The following is a 21,053-nucleotide window of genomic DNA, read 5'->3' as shown; positions in this document are numbered from 1 at the left end:
GGGTTATTGTTATTTTAAATGTTAAAATGGGTTTGAAGTTCGGGGTTTTTTTTTCACTTAATATGGCCTGGACAGCTTTCCACGCAGGTACTTCACCTTTCTCAAAGGCTTCATGGAACCCACCACACAGGGGTACCCCGGCTTAGGTAAGTGATCCCCGGTGAAGGCACTTAGATTTTTTCCAATTTCTTGCTGCTCCAAACCATGCCAAAGTGAACTTCCTTGTCATAAAGGTCCACGTGCTGGGGCTAGAAATTCTGTAGCATAGACTCATGGAGGCAGGATGGCAACACATTGTGATCTTAGTTGTGTCTCAAAGGCTTTGAAGAGGAGTTACGCTCGCTTTCTTCCCTTGTGTGCACTTGGTGGAGAGCAAATGGTGCTGATGGAGACGACCCAGCCAGGCACCCGCTTCTGTCCAGCCCTCATCTGTCTACAACCTTCTTCTGTAAGATGGGGAGCTCCAGCTCACTCCAGACCTCTCCCTCTCTAGACAAACACCACGGAGGGACCCAGAAAAACAGTGCCCTTTCCTGTTGACCAGACCTGAGTTTAAATTGCTGCCCAAGCTCCTTAAACTCTGGGGACTCCACTATCATATCTACAAAAAGGAAATAAACCTCTCAGGGTTGCGGGGAGGATAAAGTAGAAAACGTGAATGCTTTATAAAATGACACAGAAGTTAGCCATTATCTTCATCTGGTGCCTCACTGTTCTTTCCCAAGCATTAGAAAGAGCCCACTCTGCTGCCTACTCACATTTACCCTGTGGTGGCCTGGGGGAAGGGCTCAAGAAAAGACAATAAGGCTCACCTTCTGTGTTTACAATCTGTCTAGTCCCCGGCCTCGGCTTCCTCACTTTTTCTGGACTTGAGCGCTAAGGTTAAGAACCAAACTCTTGCACAGTCATTCATTCAACCACAAATATTTACTGAGCACCTACTGTATGTCAGTCACTATGTCAATCACGCTAAGCACCATGTGAGCTTCAATTTTCTTATCGGCAAAATGAAAATTGTGCTTCTCAATAACGAAACAATAAGCATCTTGGGCAGGACAATTCCCCTGACCTCTAAACGACAGGGACTCTACCTTGTAATCGGTACAATCCAATGACGCCTCCACACATTTCCAAAGGGGCCCTAAAGGCCATTTCCACCCTGGATGGAGAATCCCCGGGCTACCCTCTACGATTTCAGGAGCAAGGAAAAGTAGGGAAGCCCTGTAACTGGCAGATTTGGGATGATGCCGAGTCCCAAGATGATCAGGATTTGGACCATGCTTCCGGGGAACTAAGCCTCACAGTGGCTGCAGGGTGACGTCAACATCCTTGGGGCTCTTGGTTCTGGCTCCTAAGTCAGAACTCCTACTCTCTATATGCAGCCAAGAAACAACCCAGGAATTTCAGGTTTCCGTTCCCAGCCGAGCCTGGGGTCCTGGAAAGGAAAGAATGGCGATGCTCTAGTCACCCAAGCCCTCGGGATGCTAAGGGTTAACGCAGGTGGCCGCGCAGAAGCCGCCAGCGCCGCCAGCGCCGCTAGAGGGACCGTCCGTCGCAGCACCGCCAGGCAGCTTCACAGTCACGTGGGAGCGAGGGCGGGACTAAGCGCGGAGCCCGCCAATAGGCTGTGCTGTCTGTGGGCGTGATAGCCAATAGGAGCAGGGAAAGGGGTCCCAGGATTACGAAGAAACGGCGGCCGGGAAGGGGCTACTGGGACATGGGGCTTCTGACCATTCTGAAGAAGATGAAGCAGAAAGAGCGGGAGCTGCGACTGCTCATGCTGTATCCTCCCCGATGCCGGAGCCGCGAGGGTAGCAGGGGGCCCCCGCCGGGTGGGCGGTGCCAGGCGCCCCCTACCGGGTGCGGGATGTGCGGCTGGCCGGGCCATACCAACTGCCCTTTGTGCGTCACGCACGTGGGCCCTACCAAAGCTTTTGGCGGGTGGCCGGGAGGAGGCCGTACCACCGGCTCGGGGCGGGGGGCTTCGTTTCTAAGGCCAAAGGTGTGGGCGTAAAGGCGCAGCGGCCGGACCAGATGTCCCAGTGTAGGGGGAGGCGGGGCCCGGAGGTGACTCGAACGTTACCACCCGTCGGTCTGGCCCGAGCGCGAGGCCGCTGTCCTCTCGGGCCCTCTCGCCTCCTCCCCCTGTCGGAAGGTGCCCGGCCACGGCCCCGCCCTCAAGGTCGGAATCCCGGGGGCGTGTGGGCCCCGCCCTTCACTCCCGGGAGAGGTGGGTGTGGAGTCCGCGGGCTGTTCAGCCCGTGGGTCCAACCGTGCGTCTCTTTCCTGCCTCACGGCCAGTCGTTGTCCCCGCGGCTGATGGCTTGCAGGCCCAAGGGCCCCGCTGACCTTCTGAGTCCCATTAGGAGGCATCTGCACTCGTTCGCCCTTCTCTGTGCCAGGCCCGGGGGCACCCCTAGCAGAGAGAAGACATTTCTGTGCGCAGATAACTTAAAAATAATATTTACATCTTGTCTGTTTTGAAGAACTGTGAGAAAGGCACAGTGAATTCACTCATGCAGTAAACATTTATTGAGCGCCTACTGTGTGCTAGGCACTGTCCTGGGGGCTGGTGTAAAACAGCAAAACAAAAAAACCCGACCTTCACGGACATTCTATGTAATGCTGAGGGGAGGAAGACCTTAACAAAATGAGTAAAATGCATAGCATGTACGGAGAATAATACAGCTTAAATAAGGTGGTCAAAGAAGGCCACACTGAGAAAATAACAGTTGAATAAACAGGGAGGTGAGGGATGAACCATGTAGATATCTGGGGAAAATTATTTAAACAAAGGGAACAGCAAGTGTAAGGGTCTCCAAGGAGGAACTCAGCTGGTGTGTTCAAAGGACTGTCAAAGAGGTCAGGTGGAAGAGCCACGTCACGTGGGACCTTCTGGTTCTGGACTTTCCCTTTTCTTTCTTTTTTTTTTTAAATTTAATTTTCATTTTTATATTGGAGTATAGTTGGTTTACAATATTGTGTTTGTTGCAGGTGTACAGCAGAGTGACTCAGTTATACGTTTACATATGTCCATTCTTTTTCAGATTCTTTTCCCATAAAGGTTATTACAGAATACTGTGTAGTGTTCCCTGTGCCATACAGTAGGGGACTTTTCCTTAAATGAGAAGTGCAGAGAGGAGGTGAGATCTGAGACTAGTTAGGCCACTGCAGTAACACAGGTGAGATACTATGGGAGCTTGGATCACGATGGAAGCAGTGAGGTGATGGAAGTTGAGGGACGTCCTGATAGTAGGCCAGTAGGAATTGCTTCTGGATTGGACATGAGTGTGAGAAGGAGTGTAAAGTCAAGTGTGACTCCTAGGTTTCTGACCTGAGCAATTAGAAGAATGAGGAGCCACTTGCTGAGAGGTAGAAGGGGGCGGGGAACACATTCGGGGTGGGGGGGGAGGATGAGAGCTCAGCTTGCGCCATGTGAGATGCCTCTGAGACATCCTAGAAATGTCAGCTAGGCAGCTGGATATAGGGACCAACGTCCAGGGGAGCAGCTGGGTAGGACGTGTGAATTTGGGAGTCATCAGCATAAAGAAGGTGTTTGAGACCGTGATCCTGGATGAGATCACTGAGGGAGGGAGTGTGGACAGGGAAGAGAACCTAGGCTGCTCAGATCAAGAGGTCAGGGAGATGAGGAGGAATGACCAGGGAGGCCAGAGGAGAACCAGGCAAGGGCGTGTCCCGGAGTGGGGGAGGGGGCTGGACTCTGTCAGTGCTGCTCGTTAAGCAGGGGGAAGAGGGCTGAGGACTGCCCAGCCAGTGGAGAACAACATGGCGTCTCTAAGGTCTGACCTTGGCCAGAGCAGTTTCGGGGAAGCAGTGGGAGCAAAAGTCTAACGGGTTCCAGCAAGAGAAGGAGGACAGAAATTGGAGAGGGTGAGTATGGACAACAGTTCTGAGATTTGCTATAAAGGGAAGGAAATAAAGGAAAAAGTCAGGGGGAGAGGGATCAAGAGACCATCCCCGCTTGTCAGCTGACGGGAACGATCCAGTGGAGAAGGAAGCATGGATGACGGAGCTGGGGCGGGTGAGGGGGATGGTCAGCCGCCAGTTATCAGGGGCTACGGCTGGGTCTCAGGAGAGGTCCTCCCGCCCCCTCCCAGCTGCAGGCCCCCTTAAGTGTTGGAAGGAAAGAGGAGGGTGCTTCTCTCCTGCTGCTGAACTTACCCATTTGTGTGCACGCTCAGCAGCAAAGGGTTTGGAATATTCGAAAGACAGAAAAGGCAAGGGTGGCTGCCTCCAGATACTTTGTTTTGTTATTTCCTCTACCTAGAATGCTCTTCCCCCAGTCCTTCAAAAAGCTAGCTTCTTGCAGTTTGGGCCTCAGCTCAAGGCAGTCAGAGAGGCCTTCCCTGGGGCTGAGCTAAAGGAGGCTCCTCGACAGCCGTCTCCGAAAGCCTCTTCACTGTGTGGACACGCACCCGGCTCTGCCAGTGCCTTCCTTCTCACTTGTGTGCACTGTGCCACTGTCCCGCACTAGAGTGTAAGCTGCACAAGGTGGGGACTGTGACTCCAGGCCACCCCCAGCACCAGAGGTATTCTGGCACAGAGTAGCCCTTCAGTATATGTTGTGGGGTGAATTAAGGAGCCTCTGGTCAGAAGATGATAAGGTATTTCTTGATACTTTCACATTTATCGTGTGGGTCTGGCAGGTATTCAGCTTATTTTGATATGTAGTGGGAAATGATTTGTCCCCCAAGAGAGGGGCACTGTGATGGTGTCACCAGGCTGCAGAGCATGGGGACTTCTCCTTAACCTGGCACACTCCAGTGGCCTGGACAATGCTGGCAAAACAACCATCCTCAAGAAGTTCAATGGGGAAGACATCGACACCATTTCCCCGACGCTGGGCTTCAACATCAAGACCCTGGAGCACCGAGGGTGAGCGGGGTCCCCGAGGGGGGGCCCACCCAGAGCAGGGCAGGGAGGGCAGGCGAGGGGCCAGGCTGACCTCCAGCCACCCCCTCCCTGTCCAGATTCAAGCTGAACATCTGGGATGTGGGCGGCCAGAAGTCCCTGCGGTCCTACTGGCGGAACTACTTTGAGAGCACCGATGGCCTCATCTGGGTGGTGGACAGCGCCGACCGCCAGCGCATGCAGGACTGCCAGCGGGAGCTCCAGAACCTGTTGGTGGAGGAGGTGGGCAGGAGGCCTGGCTGAGCGGGGGAAGCGGGGCTTTCCCCAGTGTCCGGGCCCCAGTACTTTGTGCGCATATGTGGATGTGTGCACAGCTTCCTCAGCAGATTCCCTGAGGGGGCCGTGAACCCAGAGGGACACCTCAGGTGGGGCCTGTTCCTTCACTGAGCCCTCACCACGTGTCCAGCACCCTTGTGGAGGCAGAGACAACCTGTACACCTGATCTAGGGAGGCCCACAGTGCCTTGAGCAGGACACTCTGTGGATGGAGACATTAGTTTACGTCCCTGCGATGTCACTGCTTCACCACCCTGAGCTTCAGTTTCTGCACCTTGAATTGGGCTTCAGGGAGGATGACTTGAGGCCAGTGTGTGAAGCTTTGGGAAGCAGTGGAACCTGGCTCAGCAGTCGGACTCTTCGCTGTGTGACCTCAGGCAAGGCACTTAACTTCTCTGAATCTCCACTGCCTCATCTCTCAGATGGGCATTATAATTATGGCGATCTTAAAATTTATTGTCTGGGCCAAAATGCTCTTCTTTAAATAAAATTTTAGATTTACAGAAAAGTTACAATGATAGTAAAAAGATACCCCATATATCTTTCACCTAGCCTCTCTTAATGTTAACATCTTACAGAACTGCCATACAAATGGCAAAACTAAGAAATTAACATTGGTAAGTTACTATTAACTGAACTACAGGTTTTGTTTGGATTTCACCAGTTTTTCCACTAATGTCCTTTCTCTGTTCCAGGGTTTGAGCCAGGTTACTACACTTCATTTAGTTGAAAACCAGGACACTTTTGAGAGTAAAAGAGAGCTGTTAATAATTATGGAGGGACAGCTGGCATAAACAGGGGTGTTGAGCAGGTCCAGTGAGACCCTGGCTGTTGAATGCTCATCCCTGGCCTAGCATGTCATGGCCCTTTTTAAGGGCCAGATCCACCGTCTACATGGAGGAACTCCCAGTCACAAACACATATATGGAAATAACTGGAATCACAGGCAGAGAGTGAGGCCTGTCAGGGTAGTGGGACAGTTAGAGGGCTACATGAACTTGGAAGAGGGAAAGGTCATTTCCAACAGACCCCATAGCCTCTGGGACAGTCGCATTCCTTGTGCATGTCAGGTCATCAGATCGGAGCAGTCTAGAACTGGGGAGCATCTTACCCATCACCCCCTCCCCATTTATGGAAGAGGAATGTGAGGCATGGAGGAGAGAAGTGCCCACGGGGCTGGTGATTGGGCTGGAACCAGGGTCCCAGCCCAGCCCAGGGCTCTCTCCACCCCATAAATGGCTGGACATGAAGGCCATCTCCACACTACCCACCCTGCTTGTGCCTTTGCAACTACCACGGGACCTTGCCCTGAGCTTCCAGGTTGATCTCTGACCCCAGGTCCTCTGGGTGATTAGTGCAGGGGCCAGGCTGCCCTCTGAGCCTCCACCCCCATGACCCCCTCTGTTTCTCTTCCCCAGCGCCTGGCTGGAGCGACCCTCCTCATCTTTGCCAACAAGCAGGACCTGCCCGGAGCACTGTCCTCTAATGCTATCCGTGAGGTGAGTCCAGGCCTTGACACAGGCTCACGGAGGAAACGGGGCATGCATTTCTTTGTTAATTTATTTAAAAAACATTTATTAGCCCCTCCTGCACGGCTGGACCTATTTGGGATACTGGAGATTCAGTGATTAATAGGATATAGTTGTGCCCCACAGCCTGGGGGAAGGCAGACCTGCAAATAGTTATTCCACAGGATAACAGTAGCCAACGAGCAGTGGGTGCTTTCTATGTGCCAGGCTCTTTGCATGGATTAACTCATTCAATTCTCAAAGCAACCTCGTGAGGTAGGAACTCTCATAATCATTCTACAGATGGTGAAGCAGGCTTAGAGAGGTTAAGTAACTCACCCAAGGTCACACAGCCAGTAAGCAGAGAAGCCAGGATTTAAACACAGGCCTGTGTAACCCCAGGTTGCATCTTAACTCCTATTCTAGAGCTTGAACACCAGAATGAGAAAGAGTGGGGTTAGAATCCAGGTTCTGCCACTTACTAGCTGTGTGACCTTAGGCAGGTTGCTTAACCTCTCTGAGGTTTCCTCCTCAGTAAAATGGCCAACACATCCCTGGCTTATGGGGCTGTTGGGGGGAATGGATGAGAGGACATTTGTAGGGCCCATAGCGCAATGTCGGAAGCCCTTGTTGCCATCTTATTACTAAGGGGTAGTACTGGCGTGGCGGTGTACAGAGAGCCTGGGTGCCCTGGGGCCCTGACAGATCTTCACCAGGGGTCAAGGGAGGCTTCCCAAAGCAGGCCCTTGAGGGAGGCATGCGTTTCCCCTGGGCCAGCAGAGGGCAGGGGCTGAGGGTGGGCAGGGCCTGTGGTTACTGTGGCCCACCATCACGTTCTACCCTCCCAGGCCCTGGAGCTGGACTCCATCCGCAGCCACCACTGGTGCATCCAGGGCTGCAGCGCTGTCACTGGGGAAAACCTGCTGCCCGGCATCGACTGGCTCCTGGATGACATCTCCAGCCGCATCTTCATGGCCGACTGAGGCGCGCCCAGCAGGCCCTCACCAGGCACCGTCCATGGGGGGATGGGAGTCAGCCAGCCCAGCTAACACCCCCTGCCCACCCTGTAACCTGCTGCTGCTGCTGCTGCTCACTGCTGCGCTGTGGCCAGCCGGTTCCCATGGCAGGAGGGCTGCCAACCTGGCCGTCACCCTGGCTCCTGATCCGGCCTGCTTGCAGTTGCCGTACCTAGAGGAGGGCTGGGGCTGGGAGGGCCTGCCTCTGCTGCTACCGAGGCTGTGAGCCTCGCCGTTCGCTCAGCTGTGAGAATAAATTGTTCCTCGCTCCCATTCCTGGCTGAGTCATTTGTTGATTCAACAGCTCTAGAGACTGCCTAGAACCCACAGTCCAGTGGGGGGCAGAAAGGGACAGATGATTTCAGTCAGAGGGTTAACTGTCGCTGTGTCAAAGGGATGGCAAAGAATTATAGAAGCACAGGACAGCGCTGTGTAATTGCATTTGGAAGAGTCCAGGTGGGCTTCCCAGAGGTGGTGACATGAAAGCTGAGAGTTGGGACTTCCCTGGGTGGCGCAGTGGTTAAGACTCCACGCTCCCAATGCAGGGGGCCTGGGTTCTATCTCTGGTCCAGGAACTAGATCCCACGTGCATGCTGCAACTAAGGAGCCTGCGAGCCGCAACTAAGGAGACTGCCTGCTGCAACTAAGGACCCCCCCAGCTGCAACTAAGATGTGACGCAACCAAATTAATTAATTATTTTAAAAAGCTGAGAGTGAAGGATGAGTAGAAGCTTTCTGGTGAGAGGATGGGAGGAAAGTTCACTAGGGCATCTGCTACCATCAGAGGGTATGAATTAGAAAAAGGAACGCACCACCACATCAGGGCTCACTGCTTATTGACTGGAACATGGGCTGAATTTCAGCTCCCAGCTTCCCACTGCAGCCAGGAACCCATGTGCAGTAGACAACCTGCACAGCCCTGTGAGGCAGCATTGGTTCAAGTAGAGGTAATTACAGGAAGTAAAAAGTAAAGCAGAGCAAGGGCTCTTGGGAAGCATGGAGGGGTAAGGTCTCTGGTGACGGATGTGGACATCAACCAGGTTAGCTCACCAAGAGCAGAGCTGGGAAGGGGCCTTCCCTGAAGGCTAAAGGGCACTCTCTGAAGCTGGGAAAGAATGGGAACTGGTGGGGGGGGATGCCAGGGCCCCCATCCAGGTGGCAAGATAGACGGATGTTTTCAAAGGGCCCCCTGCTGTGGTCCTACCAGCGGGGGCTTACTCTGTAGGGTTCAGCTTGAAGCACTCTCACTTACCGTCACATTGAAGAACAGCCCCAAGCAGGACAGACTCTTAGTGTCCCCATCTGTATAAGAACTGAGCCTCCAGAAGTTTACGGGACTTACTCAAAGCCACCCAGCTAGGAAGCAGGGGGGCTGGGATTTGGACCCAGCATGCTTAGCCACTACACCCTACTAACCTGTTTTCTTTTTTTTTTTTTTTTAATTTGGGTATAGTTTTTCAATGTTGTGTTAGTTTCTGCTGTACAGCAAAGTGAATCAGCTATATGTATACACATATCCCCTCTTTTTTGGATTTCCTTCCTATTTAGGTCACAGAGCATTGAGTAGAGTTCCCTGTGCTATACAGCAGGTTCTCAGTAGTTAATCTATTTTATACATTAAGTGTATATATGTCAGTCCCCATCTTCCAATTCATCCCCACCCTTTTCCCCCTTGTGTCCATACGTTTGTTCTCTGGGTCTGGGTCTCTATTTCTGCCTTGCAAACTGGTTCATCTGTACCATTTCTCTAGATTCCACATATATGCATTAATATATGATACTTGTTTTTCTCTTTCTGACTTACTTCACTCTGTATGACAGTCTCGAGGTCATCCACGTCTCTAGAAATGACTCAATTTCATTCCTTTTTATGGCTGAGTAATATTCCATTGTATTCTGGTTTTGTTTCTCTGCTTGAAATTCAAGTGCCAGATAGAGGGAGCCTAATGTGTTTATGAGGGAAGGTCAGTTTTCCCAAGGGAAAGGCGAGGACGAGGTACTGATTTACTCGTAGACTGCCACTAGGATCCCTCGTGGAAGAAGGGAAATGGATGTTGGGTGGACAACCTTAGAACATAAACTGTCCTTCAATGTAGAAATTTAGAACCTCTTGCCCTGTCCTCTGTGCAAGACCGGCACTGTGGTCCCCAAGGTTCCATCCCTGCGGTGAGCAGACACCCAGTCTCCAGAGCCAAACCCTGGCTCTGCCACTCACTGATTGACGCTGAGCAAGTTGCTTAACCTGTCTGTGCCTCAGTTTCCCCATTTGGGTTAAAGATAGTGTCACCTACCTCCTAGGGTTGGGAGGAGGACCAAATGGCTGGGTTCCTTGTGTGTCATAAGCACTGTATGTCAGCTATAATCATCCTTATTTGAACCAGTAGGAGTTCAGGCAGATCCAATCAATGTGAACTCAGCCATCCACTGATCTGGGTTGACTCACTCATCTGGACAAGGGAAGGGAGGGAATGATGGGCAGGAAGGGAACTTGGAGCCACAGCCCTGCTGAGAGAACTCTGAAGACCAGGAGCGGATGTCTAAAGGGGCCTTCAGAGGAGCCCTGGTGTGGGCTGTGGGAGGGGACACCACTCCATCCCAAACACCTCCTGGATGTACTCCCCTCTTTCCATGCTCCCAGGAGTCTGATTTGAGAGTTTGCTTTGTGTTTCTTTCTGGAGTTACAGCGCCCACTCATCTGAGTTCCAGTAACAAGAGTAGCCATGAGCGCTTCACCCATGGTACTGCATTCAAGCTTCGAAACCTGGTGGGGGTGGTGTTACTGAAAGCTCGGCCTCTCTGTACACCAGTGCCGAATCAAATCCCAGAGACGGAGTTTTGGGTGAAGTAGAAAAGGATAGCTTTATTGCTTTGCCAGGCAAAGGGGAACACACCGGGCTTCTGTCTCGAAAAACTATGTGCCCCGACCCCAGAGGATTTGATGGAGGGTTTTAAAACAGTGGTTCAAAGGTGGGGGTCTCTGGGCTTCCCTGGTGGTGCAGTGGTTAAGAATCCGCCTGCCAATGCAGGGGGCACGGTTTCGAGCCCTGGCCTGGGCAGATCCCACATGCCGCGGAGCAACTAAGCCCGTGCGCCACAACTACTGAAGCCCATGCGCCTTGCTCCGCAGTAAGAGAAGCCACTGCAATGAGAAGCCCGCAATTTAACAAAACAACAAAAAAAAGGTGGGGTCTCCGACAAGATAAGGGTGTGAGCAGGCTAATCTCAGGTGGTCACCTCAATCTTGATGAGCTTCTCTGGTCCCTTTAATCTCACCTCAGGTGGTTTCTTGGCTGCTCCTCCCTTGATGAGCAACTGTTCAAATTCGCCCTCTGGAACTCAGGGAAGGTCATGGAGGCTGGAGTCTTGCCTATAAGAAATGGTGGACAAAAGGAGGCCTCTGTGCCCAAGCCCCACTCGGTTTCAGCGGTATCAGTCAGGGTCCTGGATGGTTTGCACAGATTACTGCCTTTAGCAGAAAAAGCCTCTCTTGGAAGGATACTGGGAACTCATGGCATCTCGATGGAGGTCGGACATCCAGGCTTAGAAAACAGAGTGCTCCAAAGGCTGGGCAGCCAAACCCGCAGCCAGCACTGTACTCAAGGAACAACTTAGTTCCCTTGCCAGGCACTGTGCCCTCTGTCCCTCACTCAAGATTCAAGGCTTCAGGAGGGAGTCCCCCACCCCCACTTGGCACCTGGGGCAAGGAAAAGGGCTGGCATCTTTGGATTCTGGACTAAGAGGCTGGAGGGCTGCACATACTAGCGAACTACCTCTAAAGATCTGGTGCTATGGTGCTAACAGAAAGAGGCGGGGGTGAACGCTGGACAGACCAACAAAGGAAAAAGAAATATCCACTGCAGTAGATTCTATTATAAATATCCCCATTCTAGGGATGACAAACTGAGGCCAACGAAGGAAAAAGAAATATCCACTGCAGTAGATTCTATTATAAATATCCCCATTCTAGAGATGACAAACTGAGGCTCGAGTAGTTAAGGGAATCTCTTGCAGCTAGTAAGACATGTGACTTCAGAACCCATGACACCATTGTGCTTCTCTGGAGTTCTTTTTGCTCCCCCCACCTTTCCAGAAAGCGTGAATTTAGTGAATCCTCGGGAAGGAGACAGGGAGATAACTTGGCAATGTCTGGCACATACTGAACACAATAAAAGTTGGGTGGATGGATGAAAGAAGGGAATTGGGAAGCAAAGGAGAAGTCATTTGGAGATATGTGATGAGGGTTTACGATCGCATGGGGTGGGCTTATCTCTAAGCAGACCTGAGTTGATCCAACCTCCCCAATCCTTATTCTCAAATCACTTAGTTCTTGCTTTACCAACAACCGAGGACTTTTTAGACGCTCCCTTGGCCAAGCGCCCTGGCCGAGAATTGCACTGTCACTTGCGACCAGCTCCCTGGGCCCGAGGACGAAGGGCGCAGGCCCGGGAGAGGCTGTGGCCGGCGGAGACTGACCTGGAGGGGCAGGGGCGGGGGCGGCGTGGAGGAGGCGGAGGCCGGCGGCCAGCTCTGCTCCAGCTCGATTGCCATGTCCCGCCAGGCGAAGGACGACTTCCTGCGACACTACACAGTCTCCGACCCCCGGACCCACCCAAAGGGCTACACAGAGTACAAAGTGACGGCGCAGGTGAGGTGGGGCCCAGCGGGGACTTTGCCCTTTTAACAAGGGGGGGGCCGTGTTTTACGTTAAGGCAAGAAGCTGCTGGAAGCTCCCATGTTAGACGACAGATATGGATTTCCCCTTTAAGGGGAGGTGCCGGTAGGGCCTTAGTTTACTTCTTTAGCCATCAAGGGGCGGGGCCATAGGAGGGCGCTGCCTTTTTAAAAGGGCGTGACAGCAGTTCCCAGACAGCGAGGTGTGGGTGACCACGCGCAACGCGTAGCATCTATCCGTCAGGCTGTGAATTTCTTTTAAACTTTATGGATGAAAACTCTGGCTCAACTCAAATACTGGTTAGTTCTCTAATCTCTTGGAGTAAGTTTTATCTATTGGTTTGTTTGATATTTATATAAAAGCCCTTTAAGGAGTTGAATTACTTTTAATATTTTAAAAAATAATGCTTGTGTATGACTAAAAATTCATACAGGTCAAAAGAAATTAAGGAGTAAGTCTCTTCACACAGCAGGAAGTCAATATATAAAGACTGAAGTTGATGTATGAAGCAGTAACAACGTTATAAGCATATATAAAGACGGAGGAAATCATGAAAAGAATTAAAAACAAACAGTATAACAGAATATCTGTAGAATGATATACAAGAACTGCTTGGGGAAGATTTTTCACTGTAAAATTTTTGTACTTTTACAATTTTGAAGTAGGCAAATATTAAACTGGTGCATTAATGACTATTAAAGTGAAGCAAAAATGTAGAGACTTCCAAAGTGATTTAGAAATTTATTTATTTATTTGTTTTTATTTTTGGCTGCGTTGGGTCTTTGTTGCTGTGCGCGGGCTTTCTCCAGTTGTGGTGAGCAGGGGTTACTCTTCGTTGCAGTGCGCGGGCTTCTCATTGTGGTGGCCTCTCTTGTTGCAGAGCACGGGCTCTAGGTGCACAGGCTTCAGTAGTTGTGGCGCGCGGGCTTAGTTACTCCGTGGCATGTGGGATCTGTCCGGGCCAGGGATCGAACCCATGTCCCCTGCATTGGCAGGCGGATTCTTAACCACTGTGCCACCAGGGAAGTCCTCCTCAATGGTTTTTAAATATAGTTTCTTTTATCCAAAATATTTTAGGCAAGTCTGTTGTGAAAAGCAAAGTCCGGGGTTTCAGTGCTAGCAGTCCCTCCACAGGTCATGTCCCCTCTCTGAGCCTCTACTTCCTCATCTTTTAAATGGGCATGTGAATCATGTCTGCCTCCCTGGGGTCTAGGATAATGAACAGATGTTTTGAAAACTGTCAAAGTTACTTCAAGCTGTAGGATTTTTTTTAAATTATTATGAACGTAACATAATAAAAATGGAGTCTTTTTTTTCCACCTCAGACACCAGTCTGCTCTTTTTGGGTTACAACCCCAGTGAGGGTTTCTTCTGTGTCCGGGAGTGTTCACACACAGAGGCTTCCTCCTTTAAGGGAGAAGTGGCTCCTGGGACAGAACCTCATTCTTTAGAGAACTTGGGGTTCTTTGGTTTCAGAAGGAGATGCAGGGACTTGGCCCTTTGAAGGACCTGAGATAAAAGTTGGGCTGAGACTGGAGTCCTCTAGACGGGCCTTTAGGGATGGAGCCTCCCATTTTGAGACAGGCTGGGACCTGGGACCCTTTACTGGCGTGCTTGCACTTGCACCTAGACAAACAGAAAACAAAGAAACTATAAGGGGCTAAAAATAACTGCATGCCTGCAAAGTCTAGGCAATTATGAACAATAAGATGCAAAAAGACCACAAACCGGTTGCCACTTCTGAGGTGCCTGGAGCAGAAGCAGGGCACTGCGCATGATCCCTGCACACAGCACCACCAAGGGGGTGGGCAGACCACCCAAGCTGCCCCTCCAGCCCCACCCACTGATCTGCCCTGCCCTCATCCCATTGAAGGAAACAGTCAACCCTCCTCGGAGACAGCCGATAAGGGCACAGGTTACTTGTTTTCCATCCCAAACCAGTAAAGGCTTAGGTCCCAATGAAGCCTTGCCTGAATTTCTCAGCTGGCCTCATCAATTTCTGTTGATTAAAGAGTCCAAGGACCGGTAACAATTTGACAGATGAAGAAACTAAGGTGCATGGTAGAAAAACTGCTAAAAGTTACACTCAAAGCCTTAAAGCCAGGACACCTTGATACCACTGGCCAAAGCGCTCTGCCCCTCTGAAGGTGGCTAGGAGGTGGCCCCGATTTTAGAAGGTGATGGGGTGTCTGCGATGTCAATCTCTGGTCTCACTGGTTCTTAACTTTCTTCCTCAGTTCACCTCAAAGAGGGACCCGGAGGATGTCAAAGAGGTGAGCCTCCTGGGAGGAAGGGACCATTTCGCAATTCCACATCTGGAAACAGTAAAGGGACGGGGGTAACTCTGCCAGGAGACCAGCCCCCCTTCCTCGCTGGCCCTGGGAGGAGGGGGTGCTGTGCCCTAATGCACACACAGTGTGGGGCCAGGCTGGGGGTGGGGAAGGCCGCTTCCTACCGTTGTTCAGCCCTATCAAGTCACGTGTCCCTCTTAGGTGGTGGTCTGGAAGCGGTACAGTGACTTTCGAAAGCTGCATGGAGACCTGGCCTATACCCACCGCAACCTCTTCCGCCGTCTGGAGGAGTTCCCTGCCTTCCCCCGCGCCCAGGTGTTTGGTGAGTCTTGATCCCAGCTTTCAGGCCAAAGATGGAGAGGGCATTGAGCAAAGGAGACCCCTGCTGGTGAGGGCTGGATAGAGGGACCCTGAAACTCCTGGCAAAGACTTGTTTCAGACAGCTGGAAGGGCCCTTAGAGACGGCCTCATTTGACAGATGGGGAAACTGCTCTGCCCTTATTGTGTGTTGAGCCCTTTAACATTCCTGTTCTCATTAGCCCCATTTTCAAGATGAGGAAACTGAGGCTCAGGGAGATGAAGGGGCTTGACCTGTAAGTGGCAGAACGTGAACTCCCAGCCACAAGCCAGTGTTTCCTCTAGACCTGTGCTTGTCCAGAAATAGCAGCTACGGACCACCTGTGGTTGTGGAGCACCAGAAATGTGGCTAGTCTGAACTGAGATGTGCTGTCTGGTCGAATACACACCGAAAAAAGAATGTAAACTATCTCAGTAATTTACATATTGATTACATGTTCAAATGAGAATATTTTGGATATACTGGGTTAAATAGAGTGTATAATTAAAATTAACCTGTTTCTTTTTACTTTTGTAAAATGTGGCTTCTCGGGAATTCCCTGGTGGTCCAGTGGTTAGGACTTGGCACTTACACTGCTGTGGTCCCGGGTTCGAGCCCTGCTCGGGGAACTAAGATCCCACAAGCTGGTGCAGCACGGCCAGAAAAAAGAGAAAAGGTGGCTTCTAGAAAATTGTAAATTATATGCGAGGCTCATATTCCTTGTTACTTCTATCTCTAGACTCAGAGGAGATGTTCTTTTGTAGCAAGGTGAAAGCTCGTTCCTGGCAGATTATGCCAGGTAATGCGAAGTACAGCAGGCTACCCACCCTGACAGCATGATAACTAGCCCAGAGTTAAATAACTCTGCATGATACCTAGACCAGAACAGTGAAACTGTAAAAATGGGGCTACTTGCTGTGTGACCTTGGGTGAGTCACCTCCCCTCTCTAAGTCTTACTTTCTTCCCTAATACATCAAAACCACCTGTAATTATTTGTTTCCTGTTGGTTACCTGCTTCCCCCTGTCTAGGATGTGATACGCATGAGGGCAGAGACCTTGCTTCTCTCTCATTCACCTTCTGAACCTAGCACATAGTAGGTGCTCAACAAACATCTGGTAAACGGATGAACAGGGAGATTGGTCCCTCCTTGCAGGACCCTCACCCCAGGCAGAGCCAAGGAAGATTCCTAGGAGAATGGGGAGGGGGGCAGTGGGTTCCTCAGAACCAGGAAAAGTGGCCTGGGGGCCAGAAGCCGTTGTGGGTCACTGTTCTCTACCTGCCCCTTGTCCTGGCGGGTGCAGGCCGATTTGAAGCCTCGGTGATCGAGGAGCGGCGAAAGGGGGCCGAGGACTTGCTTCGCTTTACTGTGCATATCCCCGCACTCAACAACAGCCCCCAACTCAAGGAGTTCTTCCGGGTATGTGTACCTGCTCTTCCCCCGTCCTCCGCACCTGAGAAGCTTACCTGCCCACCAGGCTGCACCCTGTGACTCCCCCTGGCTGGTCTTTCTCTCCTGAAGGGTGGGGAGGTGACACGGCCCTCCGAGATGTCCAGAGACGTGCATATCCTGCCACCCCCTCTGATCCCCACACCGCCCCCTGATGAACCCCGGGTGCAGCCTCATGAGCCCTGGTTGCCCCAGCCGCTCCCTGCAGAGAGGAGGGGCCTCGAGGAGTTGGAGGTGCCAGGTACATGGGGTGGGAGAAGGAGCCAGGGCTGGAGGGCCCAGAGCATGTGTATATGGGGGTGGGGACCACTCCCTCCTCAGTGAAAAGCCTGGGGTGTTTCCCAGCTCCTCTACCACCATCCTGCTGAGGAACTCTGCGCAGGTCATTTTCCTTCTCTGGGCTTTAGCTTCTTAATCTGTAAAATGGGCACAAACCCTAAAAACGGGCTTATCTATGCCTGTGGTGGCTGAAAGGATACAGTGAGAGGGTAATTACATTTTGAAAGCTGGGAAGTAATAAAAGCAGGCATGAGTGTCCCCAATGATCTATTCCTCAGTGGACCCCCTGCCATCCAGCCCTGCTCAGGAGGCCCTGGATCTCCTCTTTAACTGTGGGAGCACCGAGGAGGCGTCCAGTTCCCCCGGCCGAGGCCCCCTCACCGAGGCTGAGCTTGCCCTCTTTGACCCCTTCTCCAAGGAAGGTAACAAGTTGGGACAAGTGAGGGGTGGGGCGAGGGGGGGAGCTGGGCAGGAGGTCCTTAGGGGCAGGGAGGCAGAGGCGGGCACAGCCACTGGCTGGCCTGCGCCTTGCCCGTGTAAATCTGAGAAAGGCTGCCCCTATGGGCGAAAGGCAGCCTTGGTGAGAATTAGAAGCAGTGACCCTTCCCCCGTGCTGGTGAGCTGGACGGTCCTGTACGGTGAGCAAACACGGAGGAAGTGAGCCACTTCCCACCATGGCATCTTCTCCCTGAGAAAGCTGTGGAACCAGCAGGATGTCACCGTGCCCCGGGAGGGTTTCAGTTCCTTTGCTGGAAGCCCGAGGTGGGGTTTCCTGGCTAGCTTGGAGTCTGGCTGTAGATCTTCTGCCAAGAGGCCCTATTGGTCAAGGGAGGGGAGGTCTGGGTTCAGAGGACAGCAGAGGAGGCCCCTGGAGCAGCCACTGACATGTGAGGGCACCAGAGATGGAAGGCCCCCCATGGAGGCCCTTGTCCTGAGCTCCTTGTCAGATCAGGGACTTGACCATCCCAGGCTCTGAGACACGGGGTCTTTCCGTTTTAAAATTCTCCAAGTTTATGCTGTTACTGCAGCTGGGGTATTGAAGTGGCTGATTGCACTTCTGGATCATCATGCAGCAGTTTCATTTTGGATTCCGCAGCAGTCTTTTTAAGCCCATTTTGTTGGCTTCCCTTGGTGACCTCTTGGGCAGGCCCTTAGCTTTCTGGGGTCCGATCCAAATCAGGACCTCAGTCTCCCATCCACTTTTCTCCCATCCACGTCCCCACCAGCTCAGGCCTGACTGCCCTTGGCCATGGTGACAAGGGTGTGAGGACTGTCCTTTTACTCTTGTTCTTCTTACCCCCCTGCCCCGCTCCCAGGGCTGGGGAAGGGAAAGAAGGGACTGGAGGGGAAGGGCAAGAGTGGTGTCACCATGGCTGATGAACCGGCCACAGGTAGGCGGGCATCCAGATACTCTGCCTTGCCCCAGCCAAGCCCCCTGGGGTACCCAGTGCCCAGATGCTTGGGCAGGAGCCTGTCAAGACTCCTCAAAGGCAGCTCCCATAAGACATTCCCTTGGCCCACGGACAAACTCCTAAACCCTTGACCACGCCAGGCCCGGAAGTGCACTTCACTCAGATGCTGCCTTCTACCCTTGCCCCACTTTGTGGGCACCTCCAGCCAGCCTTTCACCATCGGAATTCTCCAGCCGAGGAGCCGGCGCTCATCTCTCTCTCTTCAGCACATACACCAGGCTCTTGAACTCAAGTACTAGGGCATCCCAAGAACTCTTCCGTCTTCTGCTCCACTAGCAACACAGGGAGGGCTGTAGTCCAACTGGGAAGTGAGATGTCACCTCCCCTTCCTGTAAGAGGCCCCTGGTCTCCACATGGGGTCCCTTGGATAGGGTTGGAGAGAGGCCCACCCTTCCCTCTACAGGCCGGTGGTGTGCAGCGGTGGTTCCTAGTCCTGCACCTTCCCTTCAAAGGCCCTTTCATCAAAGATTCACCAAATCTTTAGCCTTCTTTTGTGTAAGCTATGGAGGGCATCTTTAACCATCTCTTTGCCAGTCCTAGAGGATATAAGAGCCCTTCTCTCTGGAATGTGCGAATACCTACCACCCACTGTCTTCACATTTGGGGGCCTCAACTGAAATTGTAAGACCTTAAAAAAGCCTTGAGATTTTCTGGATCCATTATCCTAAGATTACAAGGCTTGGAGCATTTCTACCCTTGACCTGGCATAGTTGGTCTAGCATCCTTCAGTTAAACTTTATGGAGGAAATTCTTGGATTTATAGGTCAAGCGTAGTCAGGACGGAAGTAGAACCAGTGACCCAGAGCTTGTAAACTAATGTTAATGTGTACCTAAAGAAAGAATTAGGCTACATTGTACATCTGAAACTTATATAATATTGTAAATCAATTATACCTGGAAAGAAAGAAAGGAGGAAAGAAAGAAAGAAAAAGAAAGAAGGAAAGAGAAACAATGAATTAGGGAGGTAAGGGTGTTTTTACCAATGTACACGAACTCCACCATTCAAATAGATCATGGCTAGTGTGCTATGTACAGGTGGCTTTTGGATTGCTCAGGCACTGAAGAACCCAGGACAGGTTGGTGGGCAAGAGAGGTCTGGGGATGGGCAGCAGGCCCTGGGAATAGGAGGTCCAGTCTGGCTTGAGTCCTCCATATCTGATTGCAGAAGGTGTAGGCCCCAGTCCTACCCACATGGGTGAGCTGGCAGCATTGGAGGCAGAATCTGAAAGACTGGACCAGGAACCCTGGGAGCCAGGAGGGCAGGCGGAGGAAGAGGACGAGGAAGGAGGGCCCGCCCCTGCCTATCTGAGCGAAGCCACAGAGCTCATCACCCAGGCCCTACGGGATGAGAAGGCAGGCGCCTACCCTGCAGCCTTGCAGGGCTACCGGGATGGTGTGCACATCCTGCTTCAGGGAGTTTCTGGTGAGCGGGACTGGAGGGTGGAGGGTCAGGCCTGGGGTACTCGCTGGTGCAGTGAAGGGAGAGGAAAGTAAAAAACAAGCAAGTCAAGGATCAGAACTGGTCCTCACTGACCAATTGTATAACCTGGGCTTTTTTTTTTTTTTCTTAAAATACATTATATATATTCTTTAAAATGAGGAATGCCCTGTCATTTTTCATTAAGAAAAGAAACCACATCCACTTACTAATACCCATTCTCATCCAAGCATCCTGAACTGTAATTCTTATTTATGTAGGTAGATGCTACACAAATCATCATCATCACACAAATAAGAGAGAATAAAATACTCTGTGGTTGCAACAATTTTCCAGTTTCCCCCAACACGTCCAGTTACATGGAAAATTGTTGGAACTAGAGATGTTAAATCAAAAATGTCTCTAATAAATTATTATTGGCTTTTGATTATTCCATTGCTAGTTTTGTTTTCTTGTGTTGATAACGCATACCAGTTTAACAAAGTGCATGCTTGTTTAAAACATTTGTATAACCTTGGGTTGTTTCTTTACCTCTTGTGGCCTCAGTTTTATTTGTAAAATGGGGAGAATATATCTGCCTCCCAGGGAGCGGGGAAAGACACATGGTGATGCTGTGAACTGTAAGGGCCTAGACCAGGGTCTCTGAACCCAGGTGCCTCTGCTGAGCCACTCTGTCTTCACAGGTGACCCATCACCTGCCCGCCGGGAGGGTGTGAAGAAGAAGGCGGCTGAGTACCTGAAGCGGGCAGAGGAAATCCTGCACCTGCATCTGTCCCAGCTCCCACCCTGAGACGGGAGAGGACCCTTTCCCAGGACTCTAGCTCCAGCACTGCCAGCCACCCTCTTCTCCTTTCCCTGGTGCCTGGCCTGATCTTCTGGTCTTGTAACTCGAGGCCATTTCTGTGTGTAACTGGACCAAGAATGAGACAAATAATGAATTCTCAGCTCCCTGACCACACCTGCCACCTTGGAATCAGGGACTCACAAGTCTGATCCTGCCTGTCTCTATCTTGATATGTGAGCAGCAGCTCTGGTCCCTAGGCTCTTTGTTTATCCATCTAGAACCGGGGTCTGCAGACTGTGTCCCACAGCCAAATATGGCCCACTGCCTTTTTTTGTAAGGCCCACAAGCCAGAAGAGTTTTTACTTTTTTTTAAGAGTTGAAAAAATTCAAAAGAGTAATATTCTGTGGCGGGTGAAAATTACATGAAATGTTAAGTATCTAAAAAATAAAAGTTTATTGGGACACAACCAGGCTTGTTTGTTTACGTGTTGTCTATGGTTGCTTTTTCACTACACCAGCAGAGTTGAATAGTTGCAGAGTTGACTGGTTACGACCTGTAAATCCCAGAACATTTACTGTTCTGGCCCTTTGCAGAAAAAG

At 51.4% G+C, this 21,053-nt stretch overlaps 2 protein-coding genes across 5 annotated transcripts; both read left to right on the top strand.

Annotated features, from left to right (window-relative positions):
* The first annotated feature begins 1,647 nt into the window (after window positions 1-1,647).
* Window positions 1,648-8,004, top strand: ARL2 (ARF like GTPase 2). The gene is made up of 5 exons (XM_082626911.1): window positions 1,648-1,782; window positions 4,786-4,896; window positions 4,992-5,154; window positions 6,626-6,706; window positions 7,564-8,004. Exons 1-5 carry the CDS (start codon window positions 1,718-1,720, stop codon window positions 7,696-7,698), a joined length of 555 nt encoding a protein of 184 aa, XP_082483037.1. The 5' UTR covers window positions 1,648-1,717; the 3' UTR covers window positions 7,699-8,004.
* Window positions 8,005-12,169: 4,165 nt separating this feature from the next.
* On the top strand, window positions 12,170-20,911 carry SNX15 (sorting nexin 15). 4 transcript variants are annotated; one of them, XM_082629584.1, is made up of 8 exons: window positions 12,170-12,376; window positions 14,641-14,676; window positions 14,896-15,016; window positions 16,335-16,450; window positions 16,553-16,721; window positions 17,038-17,181; window positions 19,397-19,654; window positions 20,353-20,911. In XM_082629584.1, exons 1-8 carry the CDS (start codon window positions 12,278-12,280, stop codon window positions 20,457-20,459), a joined length of 1,050 nt encoding a protein of 349 aa, XP_082485710.1. In that variant the 5' UTR covers window positions 12,170-12,277; the 3' UTR covers window positions 20,460-20,911. The 4 variants fall into 4 exon arrangements, with proteins under 4 accessions (XP_082485710.1, XP_082485712.1, XP_082485713.1 ...); XM_082629585.1 differs by lacking the exon at window positions 12,170-12,376 and adding an exon at window positions 12,604-12,702; XM_082629586.1 differs by lacking the exon at window positions 17,038-17,181.
* Window positions 20,912-21,053: the final 142 nt, after the last annotated feature.

Source organism: Mesoplodon mirus (genome assembly GCF_964341445.2).
Source record: "Mesoplodon mirus genome assembly, chromosome: 7".
NCBI lineage: Eukaryota > Metazoa > Chordata > Mammalia > Artiodactyla > Ziphiidae > Mesoplodon > Mesoplodon mirus.
This window is presented reverse-complemented; position numbering and strand designations above follow the sequence as displayed.